Source organism: Heterodontus francisci, chromosome 4, assembly GCF_036365525.1.
Source record: "Heterodontus francisci isolate sHetFra1 chromosome 4, sHetFra1.hap1, whole genome shotgun sequence".
Taxonomy (NCBI): Eukaryota; Metazoa; Chordata; class Chondrichthyes; order Heterodontiformes; family Heterodontidae; genus Heterodontus; species Heterodontus francisci.
Genome location: NC_090374.1, coordinates 73,890,052 through 73,913,203, shown reverse-complemented (window position 1 = coordinate 73,913,203; position 23,152 = coordinate 73,890,052). Strand labels below are relative to the sequence as shown.

At 44.3% G+C, this 23,152-nt stretch overlaps 1 protein-coding gene across 10 annotated transcripts in view; it reads left to right on the top strand.

The window, feature by feature from the left end:
• kiaa0825 (KIAA0825 ortholog) overlaps positions 1-23,152 on the top strand; it is a 743,480-nt gene that overhangs the window by 244,141 nt on the left and 476,187 nt on the right. For 9 of the 10 annotated variants that reach the window (XM_068029705.1, XM_068029704.1, XM_068029699.1 and 6 more), the window contains 4 exons: positions 10,893-11,158; positions 11,652-11,805; positions 15,822-16,012; positions 19,758-19,940. In XM_068029705.1, the coding sequence (XP_067885806.1) occupies positions 10,893-11,158; positions 11,652-11,805; positions 15,822-16,012; positions 19,758-19,940 (794 nt within the window). The remainder of the gene's footprint in view (positions 1-10,892; positions 11,159-11,651; positions 11,806-15,821; positions 16,013-19,757; positions 19,941-23,152) is intronic. The other variant, XM_068029698.1, reaches the window with a different exon arrangement.

Sequence of the window (23,152 nt, the reverse complement as noted above, 5' to 3'; positions counted from 1 at the left end):
TTGCTGAAATTATACAAGGCCTCGTGAGACCACAGCTGGAGTATTGTGTGCAGTTTTGGTCTCCTTATCTGAGGATATGGAGGGAGTGCAGCGAAGGTTCACTAGACTGTTTCCTGGGAAGGCAGGACTGACATATGAAGAGAAATTGGGTAGATTAGGCTTGTATTCGCTAAAGTTTAGAAGAATGAGAGGGAATCTCATAGAAACCTACAAAATTCTAACAGGACTGGACGACTAGATGCAGGAAGGATGTTCCCGATGGCGGGGAAGTCTAGTCAAGGGGTCACAGTCAAGAGTAAAGGGTAAGCCATTTAGGACTGAAATGAGGAGGGATTTCTTCACCCAGGGAGTGGTGAACCTGTGGAATTCTCTACCACAGAAAGCAGTTGAAGCCAAATCATTAAATACATCCAAGAAAGAGTTAGATATAGTTCTTAGGGCTAAAGGGATCAAGGGATACAGGGAGAAAGCAGGAACAGGGTACTGAGTTTGGATGATCAGCCATGATCATATTGAATGGCGGTGCAGGCTCGAAGGGCCTATTTTTCTATGTTTCTATGTACCTTTCTGATATGCTCCCATTATTTCTTCCTTTATACCCCATCCTACTGTGTGGTTACTGTGAGGGGGCCGATACACCACTCCTGCAAATGACTTGTGGCCTTTATCGTTTCTCATCTCTATCCAAACCGCTTCTACATCCTGGTTTCCTAAACTTAGGTCATCCCTCTCTATTGCACTAATAATCATTAATTGACTGAGCCACCTCTCAGCTTCTCCTAGCTTCCTGACCTTCCTAAATGTCATGTGCCTTCAATATTCAGGTCCCAATCTATGTCATCCTGCAGTCATGTCTCTGTAATGGCTATCAGATCATACTTATTTATTTCTATTTGCGCTGTCAGTTCATCTGTTTTGTTTCGAATACTACATGCATTCAGATACAGGGCCTTGAGTTTTGTCCTTTTGTTATTTTTGTAACCTTGAGTCTTATCTGCTGATTTACTCTTAGACTTGTACTGTCTGTCATTTCCTGTCACGGTCTGTTTATCATTTCTCATATTAATACTTTTCTCTCTTGCCTTGCCTCTACTTTTTGATTTACCACATCTTCCCAAATTTGATCCCTTGTCCCCATTATTTCGTTTAAAACCCTCTCTACTTCTGTAGTTATGCGGCTTGAAGACCGTTCCAATGGTACAACCCCCACTTTCCCCAGTACTGGTGCCAGTGCCCCACGAACCGGAACCCACTTCTACTACACCAGTCTTTGAGCCAGGCATTAATTTCTCGAATCTTATTTTCTCTATGCCAGTTTGGACATGGCTCAGGTAATAAGCCAGAGATTATTACCTTTGAGGTTCTGCTTCTTAATTTGAGGCCTACCTCCTCATACTGACTGTGAAGAACCTCTTTCCTTGGCCTGCCTGTGTCGTTGGTACTTACACGGACCACGACGACTGGATCCTCTCCCTCCCACTGTAAGTTCATGTCGAGCCCTCAGCAGATGTCCTGAAACCTGGCACTGGGCAGGCAACACAGCCTTCTGGACTCTTGCTCTTTACTGCAGAGAACAGGGTCAATCCTCCTCACTATACTATCCCCAACTACCACTGCTTTTTGCTCCCCCCGCTTGAATGGCTTCCTGTACCATCATGCCATGGCCAGTCTGCTCATCCACCCTGCAGACCTTGCATTCGTCCACACAGGTTGCAAGCACATCAAACATGTTTGACAATTGCAAAGGCTAAGGCTCTTCCACTACTGTCTGTTCAGTCCCTTTACCTGCATCACTCACGATCACACCCTCCTGTTCCTCACCGCTGGCCAAACCAGACGACCCTATTCTAAGGGGTGTGACCATCTTATGGTACAAAGTGTCTAGGTATCTCTCCCCCTTCCTGATGTTGCGCAATGTCTGCAGTTCGGCTTCCAGATCAATAATCCTGATCTGGAATTCCTCTAGCTGCTTACAATTTCTGCAGACGTGTTTGTCCTGGATCGCGTTGGCGTCCAGGAGATCCCACATTCCACAGCTGCAACACAACGCCTGTCCTGCCATTGTTACTTATGTTATTTAGTTAATTTACTTGAATTACTTTCTTAAATAACTTCAAATAATTCCTATGTATACTACAATTTACTGTTATTAAATGCTAATACCATCTACAACGAAGAGTTATACATTTCTTAATTACACCAGTGTGTGTTTTAGGTATTTATTTCAAAGTTTAACTTTTTATTTATAGATCTTCCCTATCTGTCCTAATCTGGCTATTAATACACTATCCCTTACACTAAGCACTTTCCAGCCAATCAACTTACTAATTACGAAACTGTCACACCTCGAGTCCCCATGCTGTTTTTAAACTCTCTCTCTCTCTCTCTGTCCCGATTTGCTGTGCTGGTAACGGAGTTCCCATGCTGTTCTTAAGCTGTCTCTCTCTCTCTCTGTCTCTCAATGTGCTCTGACATAGACATAGACGGGCTAGTGGAATTGGTGGACATGTGGCAGATGAAACTTAATGCAGAAAAGTGTGAAGTGATACATTTGGGGAGGAAGAATGAGGAAAGGCAATATTAAGTAAAGGAACAGGGGGACCCTGTGGGGGGGTGGGGGGGGTGGTGTTGGTATATGTGCACAAATCATTGAAGGTGGCAGGGCCGGTTGAGAAAGCAGTTGTAAAGGCATACGGGGGATTCTGGGCTTTATAAAGGGAGGCATAGAGTACAAAAGCAAGAAAATTTTGATGAACCTTTATAAGATAATGGTTCGGCCTCAACTGGAGTATTGTGTCCAGTTGTGGGCACCGCACTTTAGGAAGGATGTGAAGGCTTTGGAGAGGGTGCAGAAAAGATTTGTGTGAATGGTTCTGGGGAGGAGGGACTTCAATAACGTCGATCGACTGGCAAATTTGGGGCTGTTCTCCTTAGAGTAGAGACGGTCGAGAGGAGATGTGATGCAGGTGTTCAAAATCATGAGGAGTGTGGACTGAGTACATAGGGAGAAACTGTTCCCATTGGTGGAAAGGTCGAGAACCAGAGGACACTGTTTTGAGGTGATTAGCAAAAGAACCAAAAGTGATATGAGGAAAAACCTTTTTGCACAGAGAGTGATCAGTATCTGGAATGCACTGCCTGGGATGTGGTGGAGGCAGATTCAATCATGGCATTCAAGAGGAAATTTCATAAAAAGCTGAAGAGAAAGATTTGTGGGGCTACAGGGAAAAGGCAGGGGAGTGGGACGAGCTGAGCTGTTCCTGCAGAGAGCTGACATGGACGCAATGGGTCAAATGGCCTCCTCCTGTGTTGCAACGATTCTGTGATTCACTGCAACATCATCAAAGTCTGCGCCATGTATCCAGGGAGCTGGTATGACTTTTTCATCCTTCGGCAGCATCATATACCAAACAGTCTCACTGCTTGACTCCTGGGAGACAAGGGAAATGCACTTAAGACCTGGCTGCTGACCCCAGTGGGGAACTGTACCACAGAGGCACATGAAAGGTACAACAGGAGCCTTGTCACCAACAGGGCAACAGTAGAGAAAGCCATTTGTTAGTTCAAGATGAAGTTCTGGTGCCTTGACAAATCTGGAGGTGCCCTTCAATCTGCTCCAGCAAGGATTTCCAGGATTGATGTGGTCTGCTGTGCCCTTCACAACATGGCACAAGATAAGGTGGAGAGTGCCTAGCATCCTTGAAGAAGGAAGAGGAGAAGAAGCCTGATGTGCCTTTGGTGCTTGCAGCCATAGACCTGCTACCAGATAAGCCCGCCACAGCTCATGCAAGCAAGCTTCATTTGAAAAGTGTGCTTGCAGCATTGTAAGCTTTCCATCATGATGCCTCTGTGACCCCCCCACAAATGTGCCCCAGCAAACTTCTTTCCTACATTTTGGGGTCGAACATAGCTCCAGACCTCATTACAACCCTGGTCCAAACATGTAAGGATGTGCACTGCCTCTGAAAATGCTGACAGAAACATGCACATTTCCCATTGCTGCTCCACAAGTACCCTTTTCATGGATGCATCCCTGCGATTCCGCACCCCCCCCACCCCCCCACACCCCCAAGGCTCAGCATCTGTGTCCAGTTAAGCAGAACTTGGAGTCTCCTGTGCCCTCCAACTGGACTCTCCACTGCTGTTCCTGTCGCTAACACCTGCCGCTGCTCACATGTGATGTGCTCCTCACCATGTGCCACCCTATCTATCTATGAGGCTGGATCCATTGAAGTGTGCACACATGCGCTGGTAGAGGGGTGCACAGCAGTCATGTGACATTTAAGGGGATATTTCAGAATACACAAAATAGATACATTTCAACGAGAAAGAAAAATTCCAAAGGTGGGACCCACCATCTGTGGTTAACTAAAACAGTTAAAGATAGTGTCAAATTTAAAGAAAAAGCCTAAGATTGTGCAAATATGGGAGGCAGGTCAGAAGATTGGACAGAATACAAAAAACAGCAAAGAATGACTAAAATATTGATAAGGTAGGTAAAATTAGAGTACGAGAGAAAGCTAGCGAAAAATATAAAGACAGATAGTAAGACTTTCTACTGATATTTAAAAAAGAAAAGAGTTAACAAAGTGAGTGTTGGTTCTATAGAAAGTGAGTCTGGGGAATTAATAATGGATAATTATTGAGTTTTTTGACAAGGTGACCAAACAGGTGGATGAGGGTAAAGCCGTGGATGTGGTCTATATGGATTTCAGTAAGGCGTTTGATAAAGTTCCCCACGGTAGGCTATTGCAGAAAATACAGAAGTATGGGATTGAAGGTGAATTAGTGCTTTGGATCAGAAATTGGCTAGCTGAAAGAAGACAGAGGGCGGTGGTTGATGGTAAATGTTCATCCTGGAGTATAGTTTCTAGTGGTGTACCGCAAGGATCTGTTTTGGGGCCACTGCTGTTTGTCATTTTTATAAATGACCTGGATGAGGGTGTAAAAGGGTGGGTTAGTAGATTTGCGGATGACACAAAGGTCGGTGGAGTTGTGGATAGTGCCGAAGGATGTTGTAGGTTACAGAGGGACATAGATAGGCTGCAGAGCTGGGCTGAGAGATGGCAAATGGAGTTTAATGCGGAAAAGTGTGAGGTGATTCACTTCGGAAGGAGTAACAGGATTGCAGAATACTGGGCTAATGGGAAGATTCTTGGTAGTGTAGATGAGCAGAGAGATCTTGGTGTCCAGGTACATAAATCCCTGAAAGTTGCCACCCAGGTTAATAGAGCTGTTAAGAAGGCATATGGTGTGTTAGCTTTTATTAGTAGGGGGATCGAGTTTAGGAGCCACGAGGTCATGCTGCAGCTGTACAGAACTCTGGTGCGGCCGCACCTGGAGTATTGCGTGCAGTTCTGGTCACCGCATTTTCGGAAGGATGTGGAAGCTTTGGAAACGGTGCAGAGGAGATTTACTAGGATGTTGCCTGGAATGGAGGGAAGGTCTTACGAGGAAAGGCTGAGGGACTTGAGGTTGTTTTCGTTAGAGAGAAGGAGGAGAAGAGGTGACTTAATAGAGACATATAAGATAATCAGAGGGTTGGACAGGGTGGATAGTGAGAGCCTTTTTCCTCGGATGGTGATGGCAAACACGAGGGGACATAGCTTTAAGTTGAGGGGTGATAGATATAGAACAGATGTCAGAGGTAGTTTCTTTACACAGAGAGTAGTGGGGGCGTGGAACGCCCTGCCTGCAACAGTAGTAGACTCGCCAACTTTAAGGGCATTTAAGTGGTCATTGGATAGACATATGGATGAAAATGGAATAGTGTAGGTCAGATGGTTTCACAAGTCGGCGCAACATCGAGGGCTGAAGGGCCTGTACTGCGCTGTAATGTTCTATGTTCTATGTTCTATAATAAGGAGATGGCCAGAAGAACAGATATTTTGCATCAGTCTTCACTATTGAGGATATAAGTAACATCCCAGTATTAGCTGTAAGTCAGGAAATGGAAGGGAGGGAGGAACTCAAGAAAATTACTATCACCAGGGAAGTGGAACTGAACAAATTGTTGGAGCTGCAGGCTGACAAGTTCCCAGGTCCTCATGGACTTCATCCTCGGGTGTTAAAAGAAGTGCGATAGTTAATGCGGTAGTTTTAACTTTCCAAAATTCCCTAAATTCGGGGAAGGTTCTGTTAAATTGGAAAATAGGGAATGTAACTCCTTTATTCAAAAAGGAAGGGAGACAGAAAGCAGGAAACTACAGGTCAGTTAGCTTACCATCTGTCTTAGGGAAAATGTTAAAAGCTATTATTAAAGATGTTATAGCAGGGTATTTAGAAAACTTCAAGGTAATCAGGCAGATTCAACATGGTTTCGTGAAAGGGAAATCATGTTTAACCAATTTATTGGAGTTCTTTGAGCTGTGGATACAGTACATGTGCTGTGGATAAAGGGGGATGTATTGTACTTAGATTTCCAGAAGACATTTGATATGGTGCCACATCAAAGGTTATTGCAGAAAATAAAAGCTTATGGTGTAGGGGGTAACATATTGGCATGGATAGAAGATTGGCTAGCTAACAGGAAACATAGAGTAGGCATAAATGGGTCATTTTCTGGTTGGCAAGATGTAAGGAGTGGTGTTCCACAGGGTCTGTGCTGGGGCCTCAACTTTTTACAATTTATATAAATGACTTAGATGAAGGGACCGAAGGTATGGTTGCTAAATTTGCTGATGACACAAAGATAGGTAGGAAAGTAACTTGTGAAGAGGACATAAGGGGGCTACAAAGGGATATAGAAAGGTTAAGTGAGTGGGCACAGCCTGGCAAATGGAGTATAATGTGGGAAAGTGTGAAATTGTCCACTTTGTAAGGAAGAATAAAAAAGAGGCATGTTGTCTAAATGTTGAGAGATTTCAGAGCTCTTGAAATGCCGAGAGTTCTGGGTGTCCTAGTGCATGAATCGCAAAACGTTAGTCTGCAGGTGCAGCATGAAATTAGGAAAGCTAATGGAATGTTATCATTTATCGCGAGAGGAATTGAATACAATGGAGGGAGGTTATGCTTCAGCTATACAGGGCATTAGTGAGACCACATCTGGAGTACTGTGTACAATGCTGCTCTCCTTATTTAAGGAAGGATGTAAATATGTTGGAGGCAGTACAGAGAAGGTTTACCAGACTAATACCTGGATTGGGCGGGCTGTCTTCCAAGGAAAGATCAGACAGGCTAGGCTTGTATCCTCCAGAATTTATAAAAGTAAGAGGCGACTTGACTGAAACTTATAAGATCCTGAGGGGTCTTGACATAGTGGATGTGGAAAGGATGTTTCCCCTTGTGGAAGAATCTTGAACGAGGGGGTCACTGTTTAAAAATAAGGGGTCGCCCATTTAAGACAGAGAGGAGGAGAAATTATTTCTCTCAGAGGGTCGTGAGTCTTTGGAATTCTCTTGCTGAAAAGGCGTTGGAAGCAGAGTCTTTGAATATTTTTAAGGCTGAGGTAGATAGATTCTTGGTAAGCAAGGGGGTGAAAGGTTATCGGAGGTAGGTGGAAATGTGGAGTAATCAGTTCAGCCATTAACTTATTGAATGGCGGAGCAGGCTCGAAGGGCCGTGGCCTAATCCTGCTCCTAATTCACATGTTCGTATGTATGTTCGTGATGGTGCATCCTCAGAGTGCTGGTCCTCCTCTGAAGACTCCTTGGGCCCCTCCCTCATCTCCCTATTGGAACCAGCAAGGTCAAGTAGGTTTCTCGCTTTTGTTGTTTCCCTCACCACCTGCCACAGACCTGGCTGGCCTCATCCTCCTGTCTTGAGGAGCCAGCTTGGTCAGTAGTGGTGCTGCTGAGCCACTCTTGGTGATGGACATTGAAGTCCCCCACCCAGAGTACATTCTGTGCCCTTGCTACCCTCAGTGCTTCTTCCCATTGGAAAAGCACTGATTCATCAGTCGAGGGGGCGCGGTACGTGGTACTCAGCAGGAGGTTTTCTTGCCCATGTTTACCCTGAGTGCCATGAGACTTCATGGGTTCTGGAGTGAGTGTTGAGGACTCCCAGGACAATTCCCTCCCAACTATATACCACTGTGCCGCCACCTCTGGTGGGTCTGTCCAGCCGGAGGGACAGACAACACCCGGGGATGGTGAAGGTGGTGTCTGGACGTTGTAAGGTATGATTCCGTGACTATGACTATGTCAGGTCGTTGCTTGACTACTTTGTGGGACAGCTGTCCCAATTTTGGCACAGGTGCAGGTCATGAGATTTAATGTATTTGTGACATCAAGCCAACATGAAGGACTCCTCAGATACTGAAGCAATCCATATAGAAATGTAGCAAGACCTGGACAATATCCAGGCTTGGGCTGATAAGTGGCAAGTAACATTCGCGCCACACAAGTGCCAGGCAATGACCATCTCCAACAAGAGAGAATTTAACTATCTGCCCGTGACATTCAACAGCATTACTATTGCTGAATCCCCCACTGTCAACATCCTAGGGGCTACCATTGACCAGAAACTGAACTGGAGTAGCCATATAAATACCGTGGCTATAAGAGCAGGTCAGAGGCTAGGAATCCTGAGGCGAGTAACTCACCACCTAACTCCCCAAAGCCTGTCCACCATCTACAAGGCACAAGTCAGGAGTGTGAGGGAAGGCTCTCCACTTGCTTGGATGGGTGCAGCTCCAACAACACTCAAGAAGCTCGACACCATCCAGGACAAAGCAGCCCGCTTGATTGGCAGCCCATCTACAAACATTCACTCCCTCCACCACCGACGCACAGTGGCAGCAGTGTGTACCATCTACAAGATGCACTGCAGCAATGCACCAAGGCTCCTTAGACAGCACCTTCCAAACCCGCGACCTCTACCAACTAGGAGGACAAGGGCAGCAAATACATGGGAACACCACCACCTGCAAGTTCCCCTCCAAGTCACATACCATCCTTACTTGGAACTATATCGCCGTTCCTTCACTGTCGCTGCGTCAAAATCCTGGAACTCCCTTCCTAACAGCACTGTGGGTATACCTACCCCACATGGACTGCAGCGGTTCAAGAAGGCAGCTCACCACCACCTTCTCAAGGGCAATTAGGGATGGGGCAATAAATGCTGGCCTGGCCAGCGTCGCCCACATCCCATGAATGTATTTTTAAAAAAGGATGCAGAGCGGCGTCATGGTTATTTGGACAAGTTGTGTGAGTGGGCTAATGCATGGCAGATGCAGTATAATGTGGATAAATGTGAGGTTAACCACTTTGGTAGCAATAACAGGAAGGCAGATTATTATCTGAATGGCTATAAACTGAGAGAGGGAAACATGCAGCGAGACCTGGGAGTTCTCGTACACCAGTCGCTGAAGGTAAGCATGCAGGTGCAACGGGCGGTAAAAAAGGCAAATGGTATGTTGGACTTCATAGCGAGAGGATTCGAGTACAGGAGCAGGGATGTCTTGCTGCAATTATACAGGGCCTTGGTGGGGCCACACCTGGAATATTCTGTGCAGTTTTGGTCTCCTTATCTGAGGAAGAATGTTCTTGCTATAAAGGGAGTGCAGCGAAGGTTTACCAGACTGATTCTTGGGATGGCGGGTCTGACGTATGAGGAGAGATTGAGTCAGTTAGGATTATATTCGCTGGAGTTCAGAACAGTGAGGGGGGATCTCATAGAAACCTATAAAATTCTAACAGGACTTGACAGGGTAGATGAAGGAAGGATGTTCCCGATGGTGGGTGGGTCCAGAACCAGGGGGTCATAGTCTAAGGATACGGGGTAAACCTTTCAGGACTGAGATGAGGAGAAATTTCTTCACCCAGATAGTGGTGAGCCTGTGAAATTCGCTACCACAGAAAGCAGTTGAGGCCAAAACATTTTATGTTTTCAAGAAGGAGTTCGATATAGCTCTTGGGTCTAAAGGGATCAAATGGTATGGGGCGAAAGCAGGAACAGGTTACTGATTGGATGATCAGCCATGATCGTAATGAATGGGAGAGCCGGCTCGAAGGGCCGAATGGTCTACTCCTGCTCCTATATTCTATGTTTCTATGTTTCACTCAGTGCTGCCATTGGTCCGGGAACCCTGGGGTGGGATGACAATGCCATGGCTCTGGGAAAGAGCTTTGGCAAAGCTTGCCAGTTAGTGAATCGGATCCCTGACCTGCAAATGGTCCAACTGTTCTGGCAGGAACTAAGCGCAGAGGATTCCACCTGCTGTGTTTTTGGATGATATCACCGAGGGCCAGTGTGTAGATAAGAAATAGGTGGGAGCCAAGGATTGATTCTTGGGCAACACCAGAGGTAATAAACCACTTTCATGTTTCTAAATGGATTTAAATATTCACCTTAAATCATAATTTAATGCCATCAAATGAAATGGGAACCTTTTCTGTTACTTTGTCAGAGGATTCCAACAGAGGGATTTGCAGTATTCTGGTTTGGTTTATGGTACAATTTTTAATTTGATAATTAGTATTAATTGACTCTGAAGTATTGTTTGTTACAGGTAATAATAAATTAAGCTTTGTAACATAAAAATAAACTGTGCCCTCTGTAACCAAATGCAATCAAAATAATTATTTGTACAATAACTTTTATAAAAGGGAGCTCTGAATTACAAATCATTATTGACATTTACTTTCTATTAATGCGTTCTTGAAATTCACCATTGAGCAATCTCAGAACTATTCGTATTATAAAAGTGCACAGTCAGCAACAGAATACAAGTTTGTGGAAATATTTTAAAATTAGCCTTCATAAATCATCTTTTTCAAATAAGTATTGCTATTAAAACAAATTATACTAGAATGAGGTACCTATTTTATCAGAGCTCTTGTACATTATTGGACAGTGTCTTTTCTTGATACAGGAATGTGTTCAAAGAGTACATAAATTATGTTGGTATTTCAGGCCTCAAATAATTTGGTGCTACATTTATGTTTCCCTAGTTTTGTTCTGACATCATTGAAGAACTTGATACATTAATTCCATTGGCCTTAGCAAGCAGTGAGAGCTTTTTTCAGGAAATTAGAGAAAACTTTGTGGATGGCTGTTCGAAAGTAGCTGCAGATGTCCTGTCTCGACTTGAAGAGAGAAGCAAAGAGGTTCCTTCTAAGGTTCCAGTACAAAACCTGTATGTTATCCTCTCCACAGCAGTATTCATCCATAATTACTTAACTGAATATGAGAATTTGCTGAAAGAGACACACAAAAAGTAAGTCCGCTGCACTCAAGCATTTAATTGCAAATGCGCATAAACAATTAAATAAATTTGTGTTTCAGTTACCAATAAGCATCTGATGTTATCTACTTAATAAGAAAAGAATAATCAATGCTGCTTACATATAAGGTTGTTATTTACCTCTGTAACAAAAGAAATCACAGAAATAAGTTTGCAATCTGTGTGCAATATTTCACACAGTAGCCAAAATATTGAAGTGAATATCGAGAATTGTATAAATATTATGATATTACAATTTTGATGAGAAGAGAACTTAAATTTGTCCAGAAATATGACAGTATATCTAAGTGTTTAAAACAAAGAACAGTTTATAAAAGTGGTTTGAATGCTAATATTAGCTCTAGGCTCAGCACGGAGAGGAAATGAATGATTGATACCTAATAATGAGAACCATTTGTGGCACTCAGATTGTTGTCTTCTTATGCTTAGGCCTTAAATCCCTGTCTCTTTGATCATTCTTTCTAAGTAGGCCGTTGTTCTTGCTGCCAATTCAGCGGTATCAGGAATTCATCAGAGTGCTTCAGTTTCAAGTTACCAATTACTGCGTAAGAGTTTGTGCTACAAGCATTTTCCAGGATGCACAGAGCCACCACTGGGATGACTCCAAATCTTTTTATGAGGTGTGAGAATTAATTCAGTAGCTCTTTCTTACCTATTTCCGTAATTGTGTTCAAATTGTATTTTGGCAGTATCTGCTGAATAAGAAGAGAATAATGAATACTTCTTTTGATAAGACTGTTATTTACAGTACTACAGTGTAAAATGGTACAGGGTAAATTAATGCGACTTTAATGTAGCTACAAGTAATAATGGATTTACTTTTTCTGGGAGAACTTTTGAGCAGATTTATTACCTTTTTTGTTTGAAATATCACCATCACGTGAAAACATAATTTTGCACCTCTTGGTATGCCCTCTGAAATGGCCGAGCAAGCCACTCAGTTGTACCAAACCACTAGAAATAAGTCTAAATGGAATGAAACCGGATGGACCACCCGGTATCGACCTAGGCACTGGAAACGACAATGGCACACTCAGCCCTGTCGACCCTGCAAAGTCCTCCTTACTAACATGTAAAGACTTGTGCCAAAATTGGGAGAGCTATCCCACAGACTAGTCAAGCAACAGCCTGATATAGTCATACTCACCAAATCATACCTTACAGACAATGTCCCAGACACCACCATCACCTTCCCTGGGTATGTTGTGTTCCACCGACATAGCAAACCCACCAGAAGTGGCAGCACAGTGGCGTACTGTTGGGAGGGAATTGCCCTGGGAGTCCTCAACATTGACTCTGGACCCCATGAAGTCTCTTGGCATCAGGTCAAACATGGGCACAGAAACCTGCTGCTTGCCACCTACCACACTCCCTCATTGATAAATTAGTACTCTTCCATGTTGAACACCAAGCACAGAATGTACCCTGACTGGGGACTTTAATGTCCCTCAATAAGAGTGGCTCGGTCGCACCACTACTGACCAAGCTGGCCGAGTCCTAAAGGGCATAGCTGCTAGACTGGGTCTGCGGCAGGTGGTGAGGGAGCCAATAAGAGGGAAAAACCTACCTGACCTCATCCTCACCAATATACCTGTCGCAGATGCATCTGTCCATGACAGTATTGGTACGAGTGACCACTGCACAGTCGTTGTGGAGACGAAGTCCAATCTTCATACTGAAGATACCCTCCATTGTGTTGTGTGGCACTACCACCGTGCTAAATTGGATCGATTTCGAACAGATCTAGCAACTCACAACTGGAGATCCATGAGGTGCTGTGGACCATCAGCAGCAGAGTTGTATTCAACCATAATCAGTAACTTTGTGGCCCAGCATATCCCCCACTTTACCATTTCCAACAAGCCAGGCGATCAACTCTGGATCAATGAAGAGTGCAGGAGGGCATGCCAGGAGCAGCACCAGGCATATCTAAAAATGAGGTGCCAGCCTGGTGAAGCTACAACACAGGACTACATGCATGCCAAACAGCAGAGCAGCATGCAATAGACAGAGCTAAGCAAATCCACAACCAACAGATCAGATCTAAGCTCTGCAGTCCTGCCACATCCAGTCATGAATGGTGGTGGAAAATTAAACAACTCACAGCAGGAGAAGACTCCACAAATATCTCCATCCTCAATGATGAGGGGAGCCCAGCACCTCAATGCAAAAGACAAGGCTGAAACATTTGTAACCATCGTCAGCCAGAAGAGTTGAGTGGATGATCCATCTCTGTTTCCTCCTGAGGTCCGCAGCATCACAGATGCCAGTCTTCAGCCAATTCGATTCACTCCTCGTGATATCAAGAAATGGCTGACGGCACTGGATACTGGAAAGGTTATGGACCCTGACAACATCCCGGCTGTAATACTGAAAACTTGTGCTCCAGAATTGGCCGTGCCTCTAGCCAAGCTGTTCCAGTACAGCTACAACACTGGCATCTACCCGGCAATGTGGAAGATTGCCCAAGTACGTTCTGGACACAAAAAGCCGGACAAGTCCAACCCGGCAATTACCACCCCATCAGTCTACTCTTGATCATCAGCAAAGTGATGGAAGATGTCGGCGACAGTGCTATCAAACGGCACTTACTCAGCAATAACCTGCTCAGTGATGCTCAGTTTGGGTTCGGCCAGGGCCACTCAGTTCCTGACCTCATTACAGCCTTGGTCCAAACATGGACAAAAGAGCTAAACTCAAGGGGTGAGGTGAGAGTGCCTGCCCTTGACATCAAGGCAGCATTTGACCGTGTGGCTTCAAGGAGCCCCATCAAAACTGGAGTCAATGGAAATCAGGGGGAAAACTCTCCACTGATACCTAGCAAAAAGGCAGATGGTTGTGGTTGTTGGAGGTCAATCATCTCAGTCCCAAGACATCATTGCAGGAGTTGCTCAGGGTGGTGTCCTCGGGCCAACCATCTTCAGCTGATTTATCAAAGACCTTCCTTCAAGGTCAAAAGAGGTGGTGTTCGCTTAAAGATATTTTTTGAGAAGTGTTTTTAACAGAAATGTTTACCGTTTGCTACACTACAACTTCAATTATAGATTCAGATTACATGGAGATATTTTTTGCTCCATTTTCTAAAAGATCTCAACGTTTCTAAGTGCAATTTTCTGTTCAGAATTTAATAAATGGAATTTAATAAATGCTTGGATGAGTGTCGTTCCAACAACAATCAAAAAGCTCAACACCATCCAAGACAAAGCAGTCTGCTTGATTGGCACCCCATATGCCACCTTTGATATTCACTCCCTCCACCACCGATGCACAGTGGCAGCAGTGTGAAACATCTACAAAATGCACTGCAGCACACACCAACATTCCTTCAACAGCACCTTCCAAACACGCGACCTCTATCACCTAAAACGACAAGGGCAGCATATGCATGGGAACACCATCACCTGTAAGTTCCACTCCAAGCCACACACCATCCTGACTTGGAACTATATCGTTGTTCCTTATCACTGTTGCTGGGTCAAAATCCTGGAATTCCCTTCGTAACAGCATTGTGGGTGTACCTACAGGGACTGCAGCGGTTCAAGAAGATGGCTCACCACCACCTTCTGAAGGGCAATTAGGGATGGACAATAAATGCTGGCCTAACCAGCGACGCCCACATCCCATGAACAAATTTAAAAGAAAATCTCTCCTCCTCTGCTCCTCATTGTCCAAGGTCTCCAGTGCAACTTTGGAAAGTCTGCTCTCTCCCATGTTGCGCTGTTCTTGTATCTTTCCCAGGTTAGAATCTGTTGAGAATGACTTCCTGCACCTGCTCCATCCACAATTCACCACCCCTTTAAGAAGTGCAGCTTGGCTTTAAGTAGTGCAGGCCAGCTTTAACTGGTTTTAGTCTCTCACAGTTTTGGACTTCCTGCTGAAGGGTGCAGCCACTCAACAGCATATTTAGAGCTGGCTACATGCTGCAATCATGTTAATTAGCAGGCAATAAAAGTTGGCAGACTGTCTGCATCGGAAGCAGTGGGCAAGGGTTAATCCTGTAACACGATCCCTGCACCCATTTTCGGGTGCTATCGAATTTAGTGCCTCTTCTTAGTTATGGTGCTGGAAATTTAAGTAATATTAAAGGAGCTAAAGTCCTATGTCATTTTGGGCAGAGTTTTTGCTGACCTGGCCCACAGGGAGTCCCACTGTGGAGGGAGGATGTATGATCGGAGATGGGGAGAAGAGGATGTCAATCGGAGGAGGGGAGGAATGTGGAGTCGATGTTGTTAATCCCAGAGGGGAGGTTGGGGATATGAAATGTGGGAGGTTCGAGGCGTTATGGTGGGGGTTCAGAGGTTGGGAGGGTGGAATCGGCGGCCTGGTGATGGTGTTGGGATCGGAGCCTGCTGGGGATGTGGAGGAAAGTCGGAGGCCTTGTGGTGAGATCAGAGGCCTTTGGGGGGGATGGTCGTTGGGTAGCAGTAGGCTGTGCTTGATCGTGGAGTCCTCTCAGAGACAGACACCTAGATCTTGTCCAATTGCTGTTTCCTTCTCTCCGTCCTGTGTTCCAGAAACAGCCCATGGTTTCAGTTATTTCCTTTTCACATTTAATCAATTACAGATTTATTGAAGATCGAATAATACTTTGTAAACTGAAAACTTACTCTCGATTGTTCACTGATTAATTTGACAGGGAGAGAGATGCTCTTTTTCCATTCAAATGTGGCATTACTACTGTTGTGCTCTCCGTTATGATCTCTGGAGTGTGCTGCCTTCTAGATTGGCCCAGGATCTTCTAGCTGAAGTGTTGAGTGAATCCTTAACCATTCTGGCCTGCAGATACTCTCAGTCTTGTCCTACATATAACAGAACCTCACAGTTAAGGTAAGCTATAATTAAGTATGACAAAAAATGAGTTTGTATGAAATAAATTGGAAATACATTATCCATTTTCATACAAAACATTAGAATGTGCAGTAAAAACAAGAAATGCTGGAACCACTCAGCAGGTTTGGCAGCATCTGTGAAAAGACACAGCAGAATACCCTGTCTCTGACCTATTCTAGCAGCCATGGCATGTACATGGCTGGTTGTTTTGAATTTCTGATCACAGGTAACCCCATCAAGATATTGATGGCAAGGGCCTCGGATGGCAATGCCATGGGGAGTTGGTTAGACTCTTTGAAATCCCTGCTGAAATCTTTAAGCACGGAGGAGAGGAACTAACATTACAGCTCCACACCCTCATCCTACAGATCCAGAATGAAGAGGAAGTCCTGAATGATCTCAAGGATGCCATGATTGTGACAATCTTCAAGAAAGGGGACAAATCAAAATGTGGAAATTACAGAGGCATCTCCCTGTTCTCCATTGCAAGAAAGATCATTACAAGAACCCTTCTGAAATGACTCATTACACTTGCTAAGAGCTACTCCCCGAATCTCAATGTGGGTTTAGGCCATCAAGAGGCACTACTGATATGATTTTCACAGCTTGCCAACTACAAGAAAAATGTTGTGAACAACATAAACCTCTCTACATAGCATTTTTTGACTTGACAAAGGCCTTCGACTCTGTAAATCGTGAGGCACTCTGGAAGATTCTGTTGAAGTATGGATGTCCTCCAAAATTCATTGCCATCCTTCGCCTGCTTCATGATAATATGTGAGCGGTGATCCTTAGCAACAGATCAATTACAGACCCCTTTGAGATTAAGATGGGAGTTAAACAAGGTTGTGCTATCGCCCCAACTCTTTTTACGATCTTCCTAGCTGCCATGCTCTGTCTGACTAGAGACAAGCTCCCTGCTGGAGTGCAGCTTATTTATCGAATGGACGGTAAACTTCTTAGTCTCAGACAACTCCAGTCCAAAACTAAGACCACCCTGACTTCAGTCATTGAGCTCCAGTAAGCTGATAATGATGCAGTAACTGCTTTGTCGGAAACTGATCTTCAGAGAATCGTCAACATATTTACTGAGGCATATGAGAAGATGGAACTTACACTCAACATTCAGAAGACCAAAGTCCTCCATCAGCAAGCTCCAAATGCACATGCCCCAGTGCCTGGAAAATGTGGAACACTTCCAATATCTTGGAAGTTATCTTTCACAGAAGGCTAACATTGATCAAGATATCCAGCATTGCCTGAAGTCTGCTCGTGCAGCCTTTGGCCACCTGAGGAAGTGAGTGTTTGAAGACCATGACATCAAAACTGAAACCAAGCTCATGGTCTACCATGCAGTTGTGATCCCTACCTTACAGTATGGGGCTGAAACATAGGCAACATATAGGAGGAACCTCAAAGCACTGGAGTCATGTCATATCAACGTTGTCTGTGGAAGAGCCTACATATCAAGTGGGAGGACAGGCGCACCAACATCGTGATGTCACAGGTCAGATACCAAGCTGCCAAAGCAGGTCTTCTTCTCCCAGCTCAGGTAGGGCAGAACCATCAGAGGAGGACAGAAGAAATGCTTCAAGGACATGCTGAAAGCCAACATGAAGAAATGCAACATTGACATCAACTACTGGGAGACCATTGCCCTGGACTGAACCAGATGGAGGCAGAGTCTGTAGGAAGGATCCCAGCATTTTGAGACCCAATGACAGCAAAATGAAGAGGAAAAATGAGAGCGGCGATAAAAGCAAGCTATGACCCGAACTAATAACACACGACCAGACATCCCACATGACAACAAATGCTGTACGTGGACCATAAAGTCTGTAGATCCCGAATCGGCCTCATCAGCCATCTTCGGACTCACGGAAGACAATCATCCTCGCCTGCGAGGTATAGCCAATAATAGACTCTCTTTTTGGAGTTGGTCATTGCCTGGTACTTAAGTGTGCAAATGTTCCTTTCCAGTTATCACTCCAAGCCTGGATGTTGTCCAGGTCTTGCTGCATAGGGATATGGACTGCTTTGTTATCTGAGGAATTGCATATGAAGCTGAACACTGCAATCACCAGCGAACAGCCCCATTTCTAACTTTATGATGGAGGGAAGGTCATTTATGGAGCAGCTGATGATAGTTGGGCTAAGGATGCATCCCTTAGGAACTCCCATAGTGATGTCCTGGGGCTGAAATGATTGGACTCCAACAAAAAGTGCCAGGTATGACTTCTGCTACTGGAGAATTTTCCTCCTAATCTCCATTGACTTCAGTTATACTGGGGCTCCTTAGTGCTACACTCGATTGAACGCTACCTTGCTGTTAGGTTCAGTCATTCTACCCTCACCTCTGGAATTCCGGTTTTGTGTCCATGTTTGAATCAATGCTGTAATAAGGACTACAGCTGATTCTGGTGGGGCCCAAACCAAGCATCAGTGAGCAGATTATTGCTGAGTTTCTTTTTCACTGTTTGGTGGATTATCATGTATTTCCAATATGCTAACAGATCCTTTATTAATTCTGCACTCAGACTCTTATTGGAGCACCAGCATCAGTAAAAGCTTCTTTGGCTGAAATTGTGTCCTTAATTAATAGTTTTACGTGTATCACTCTCTGTATTCTGCCTGGTAGCTATCATCCCTTGTCTGTTCCATTGTGTCCTTTCTAAATCAGCTTTTGTTTTCTTCTGGTTTTGGTCTGTTCTGTTTTCCTCACCTTTTACTATTTTAAACACTCTCCAACTGCCAAGTTTACATTTTCTGCAAGGATATTGCATAGTCTGATTCAATGGAGGCAATGCTCCGTTCCTCTCTTCTAAATAGCTTATCCTTGCTCCGGAATTCTTCCCAAAGTCCCCCGAATCTGAAAGCCTCCTTTCTACATTACTATGACATATCTGATCTGTTTCTTTTGTTTTTTTCAGAGTGTTAAAATGTAACAACCGGCTTGCCTCAGGATTCTATTTCTATTTCTCTGTATACATAAATGATTTAAACATAATATTAAATAAGATTAAAGTTTGTTGATTATACCAAATTAAAGGACATAATAAACTGTAAGGAAGAATACAGAAGAGATAAGAAGGCTTGGGAAGTGGATAGATATGTGCTAATGCACTTCATTGTAAATGTGAAGCAGAAAGACTTTCATTTATAGAACACTTTTCGTGGCCACCGGATGTCTCAATGTGCTTTACAGCCAATAAAGTACTTTTGAAGTGGAGTCACTGTTGTAATGTAGGAAACGTGGCAGCCAATATGCGCACAGCAAACTCTCACCAACAGCAATGTGATAATGACCAGATAATCTGTTTTTGTGATGTTGATTGGCCAGGACACTGGGAATATCTCCGCTGCTCTTCTTTAACATAGTGCCATGGTATCTTTTACATCCACCGAGCTGGCAGATGGGGCCTTGGTTTAATATCTCATCCAAAATATAATACAGAAGGGGAAAAAGTTTAACATTTCTACACTTTTTTAATTTGGTGTTACCAAAGGTTGAAACAATGAATTGTAGCTGAAGTAATTGTTCCTTTTTGCCTATCAGTGGAATAACTGAAGCTCATATGGGTACATCAAATGCTAATTAAATGATAATGATTTATTTTTTAAAGAAAGCAATATATTAACAAGTTCTTTGGCAGATAGTATCCTCTAGATGTGATAATGTGTTAAGTAGATGTTGAAGTATTTTAACATGCTATCAATTTAATATGTGTACATTCATCAACAGAATTGACATCACCGCCATACTTCTGTGCACTGAGAATCTTTTATGGTCAGTATGCCGTTCAGCTGAGGAATTACTTCAGCCTTCAGAGGATATGTCTCGCTGGATTTTCACCATTCATAACCATTGCAATGCACTTCTTGCTGCTCTCGCTGTTTTAACATCACCTCTAGACAAACTATATGAGTAAGTGTATTAATATATATTTATTAGTAAATGCCAACATTGTTAGTTAATTGAAAAACAGTCAATTCCATTTAAAATAAATTATGATTAACTAGGTGACCTATGGAACTTCTAATGGGTATTTAGCATTTGGGCGTGCGACTGTGGTGTTCAATGTGGTCATAGTCAAAGCTCGCGAACAGAGTACAGCTTGGGTGAAGTGTAACTCAGAATTTAAAATTTGAATCACTAGATTAAAAGAAAATTGGGTTATCCTGCTTAGAATCACCCAGGGTGCAACAACCTGTGCTATTGTAACAGTGAAATAAAAGCAAAATACTGCAGATGCTGGAAATCTGAGTTCTGATGAACGGTCACTGACCTGAAGCTTTAAGTCTGCTTCTCTCTCCACAGATGCTGCCAGACCTGCTGAGTATTTCCAGCATTTCTTGTTTTTACTACTGTAACAGTGGTTGTGCTGAGAGAATATTTTCCTCAGATCTGATTTCGAATTAGAACCTTGTATGTGGAAGGAAAATAATGTTTGTCTGAACAGAATTGAGATGTTTGTCGAAGGCCCAGAACTTTTCGTGATTGAAAACACTGTCCATTCACAGATTGTACCATGATTTCCTGTTTTTGAGACCTTTCCTATCTGTCTAGGAGAAAATGGCTTGTCATGGAGGGTTTGTCTGCCACACATTAGTGACATGCATTTTGGGATATGTAGTTTAACAGTGTAACATGTACTGAGTGAATGTTGGTAAATTCTTGGTTGAGCCTTTTAATTCGGGGAAAGCTCAGATAAACAAGGAAAACTGCATAACGCAGCAGAACTGAAGCCCAATTTTTCATAGGGAAGAGAAGACCTTTACAGAGGAAATTTATTGAAGCTATTTCTACCATACAGTGGCTGATCCTTTGGGTAATTTTAGTTGGTCATGTTCAGAGTTAATTATTTTCCATTATTTATATACTATATATTCAGCTGCATCAGAAATGGATCAGCTGGTGACTGAAAGCAGTTTTGGTAAGTAAATTGCATTGTATTGCAGGTTGATTGCATGGTAGCAGCTGCTATCAGATTAGTAGAATGCTGACATCTGCAACCTCCTGCAACAGGACCTTCTTCCCAGTGGAGCAGGCATCGCCAGTGGCTGATAAGGTGCCTGTCACTGGAAGGTCACCGTTCTCCAATACCTCCCTCCCAGGGACTGAATTTTATGGAAGTGCCGCCGCACAGCCGCCATGATATTACGCGTGGGGGTTGATTTAAATAGGGGGGGTGGAGTGGCCGCCCCCAATGACGTAGAGGGGGCGGCTGCTGCATCCCTGGCAACAGCATCCGGCACAGCGCCATTTGTAAAGGGATTTAAGCCCTTAGCAAAGATTTAAATTTTTAAAGGTGTATTAGTATTAATTTTTATTAAATAAATACTTGTGTGCTGGAGGCCCTTCCCCAATCCCCCCAATGATCTTTGCATTGCCCTACATTAACAGAACTTATTTTATGCCTGACCCGAACTTTTCCCCCCAACCTTCTCACATTTGCCCTTCAACCCCTTCCCACCATCCCCATAGCCAATAAAAATTGTTTTCTCCGCTCCCTCTCCCCTCCCCACCAGTTTATCACCTTAGAACTCCGTGCGGGGTTCCAAAGGCATGCGAGTTGTGTTCGGTGGCTGTAAAATCAGCGTGGGACGGCCACTGCCATCAGGTATGTTCATTTGAATCTAATTTTTGTTAATTTAAATATTTAGATGAAGGCCCCGCTGCCAAGCGGTGGGAGGGCCGCATCAAGGTCCCCCCACAGGTAATATGCAGCAGGCCCTTCTTGACGTCGGGGGCCGAGACGGGCCTCTCCCCGCAGAATTCTACCGGCACCCCCTGCCACAACCCATGGTGTCGAGTGGCTGGTAAAATTCAGCCCCAGGTCTTAGGCTCTTGCCACGGTTGTTTACTCTCTTCTTCTGCAAGGAGAGAAAGCAGCGAGGTGTGAGTGTTCATAATGGCTTGTGTGGATAGGAGGGAGAGACAGCATTTGTGGAGGGTGAATGTGAGGCATGGGTGCAAGAGGGTAATAGGATGAGGGCGAGTGTGAATGTTGGCTGCTCAGGTGGGGATGTGAGGTGCCTGCAGAGGGAAGAATGAATGCAACTGCAAGGTGCATTATCCTGAGTGTGCCTTGCAGGAGAATGCTGTGAAAGGAAAAGTGTGGGGCTTGGAACCTGAAAGTGTTATGCCACTCACCTGTCATGCCCTCCTGAGGACCTATAGAATCATAGAACGGTTGCAGCACAGAAGGATGCCATTCAGCCGTCATGTTTTTTTTAATTTATTCATGGGATGTGGGCATTGCTGGCTAGGCTAGCATTTATTGCCCATTCCTAATTGCCCTTGAGAAGGTGGTGGTGAGCTGCCTTCTTGAACCGCTGCAGTCCATGTGGGGTAGGTATACCCACAGTGCTGTTAGGAAGGGAGTTCCAGGACTTTGACCCAGTGACAGTGAAGGAACGACAATACAGTTCCAAGTCAGGATGGTGTGTGACTTGGACGGGAACTTGCAGGTGGTGGCGTTTCCATGCAGTCGCTCCGCTTGTCCTTCTAGTTGGTACAGGTCGCGGGTTTGGAAGGTGCTGTCTAAAGAGCCGTGGTGCATTGCTGCAGTGCATCTTGTAGATGGTACACACTGCTGCCACTGTGCATCGGTGGTGGAGGGAGTGAATGTTTGTGAATGGGGTGCCAATCAAGCGATCTGCTTTGTCCCTGGATGGTGTCGAGCGTCTTGAGTGTTGTTGGAGCTGCACCCATCCAGGCAATTGGAGAGTATTCTATCACACTCCTGACTTGTGCCTTGTAGGTGGTGGACAGGCTTTGGGGAGTCAGGAGATGAGTTACTCGCCACAGGATTCCTAGCCTCTGACCTGCTCTTGTAGCCATGATATTTATATGGCTACTCCAGTTCAGTTTATGCTCAATGGTAGCCCCTAGGATGTCCACAAAGTCTCTATACAAGAGCAACTCATCTATTCCCATGTCCCCACCCTTTCCCCACAGCCCTGCAAAACTTTGCTCTTCAGATGATTATTCAATTTCCTTTTGAAAACCACAATTGAATTTGCCTCCACCACACTCTTAGCTGGTGCAGTCCAGATCCTAAGCATTCACTGCTTAAAAAAGTTCTTCCTCATGTCACCATTGGTTCTTTTGCTAATCACCTCAAATCTGAGTCC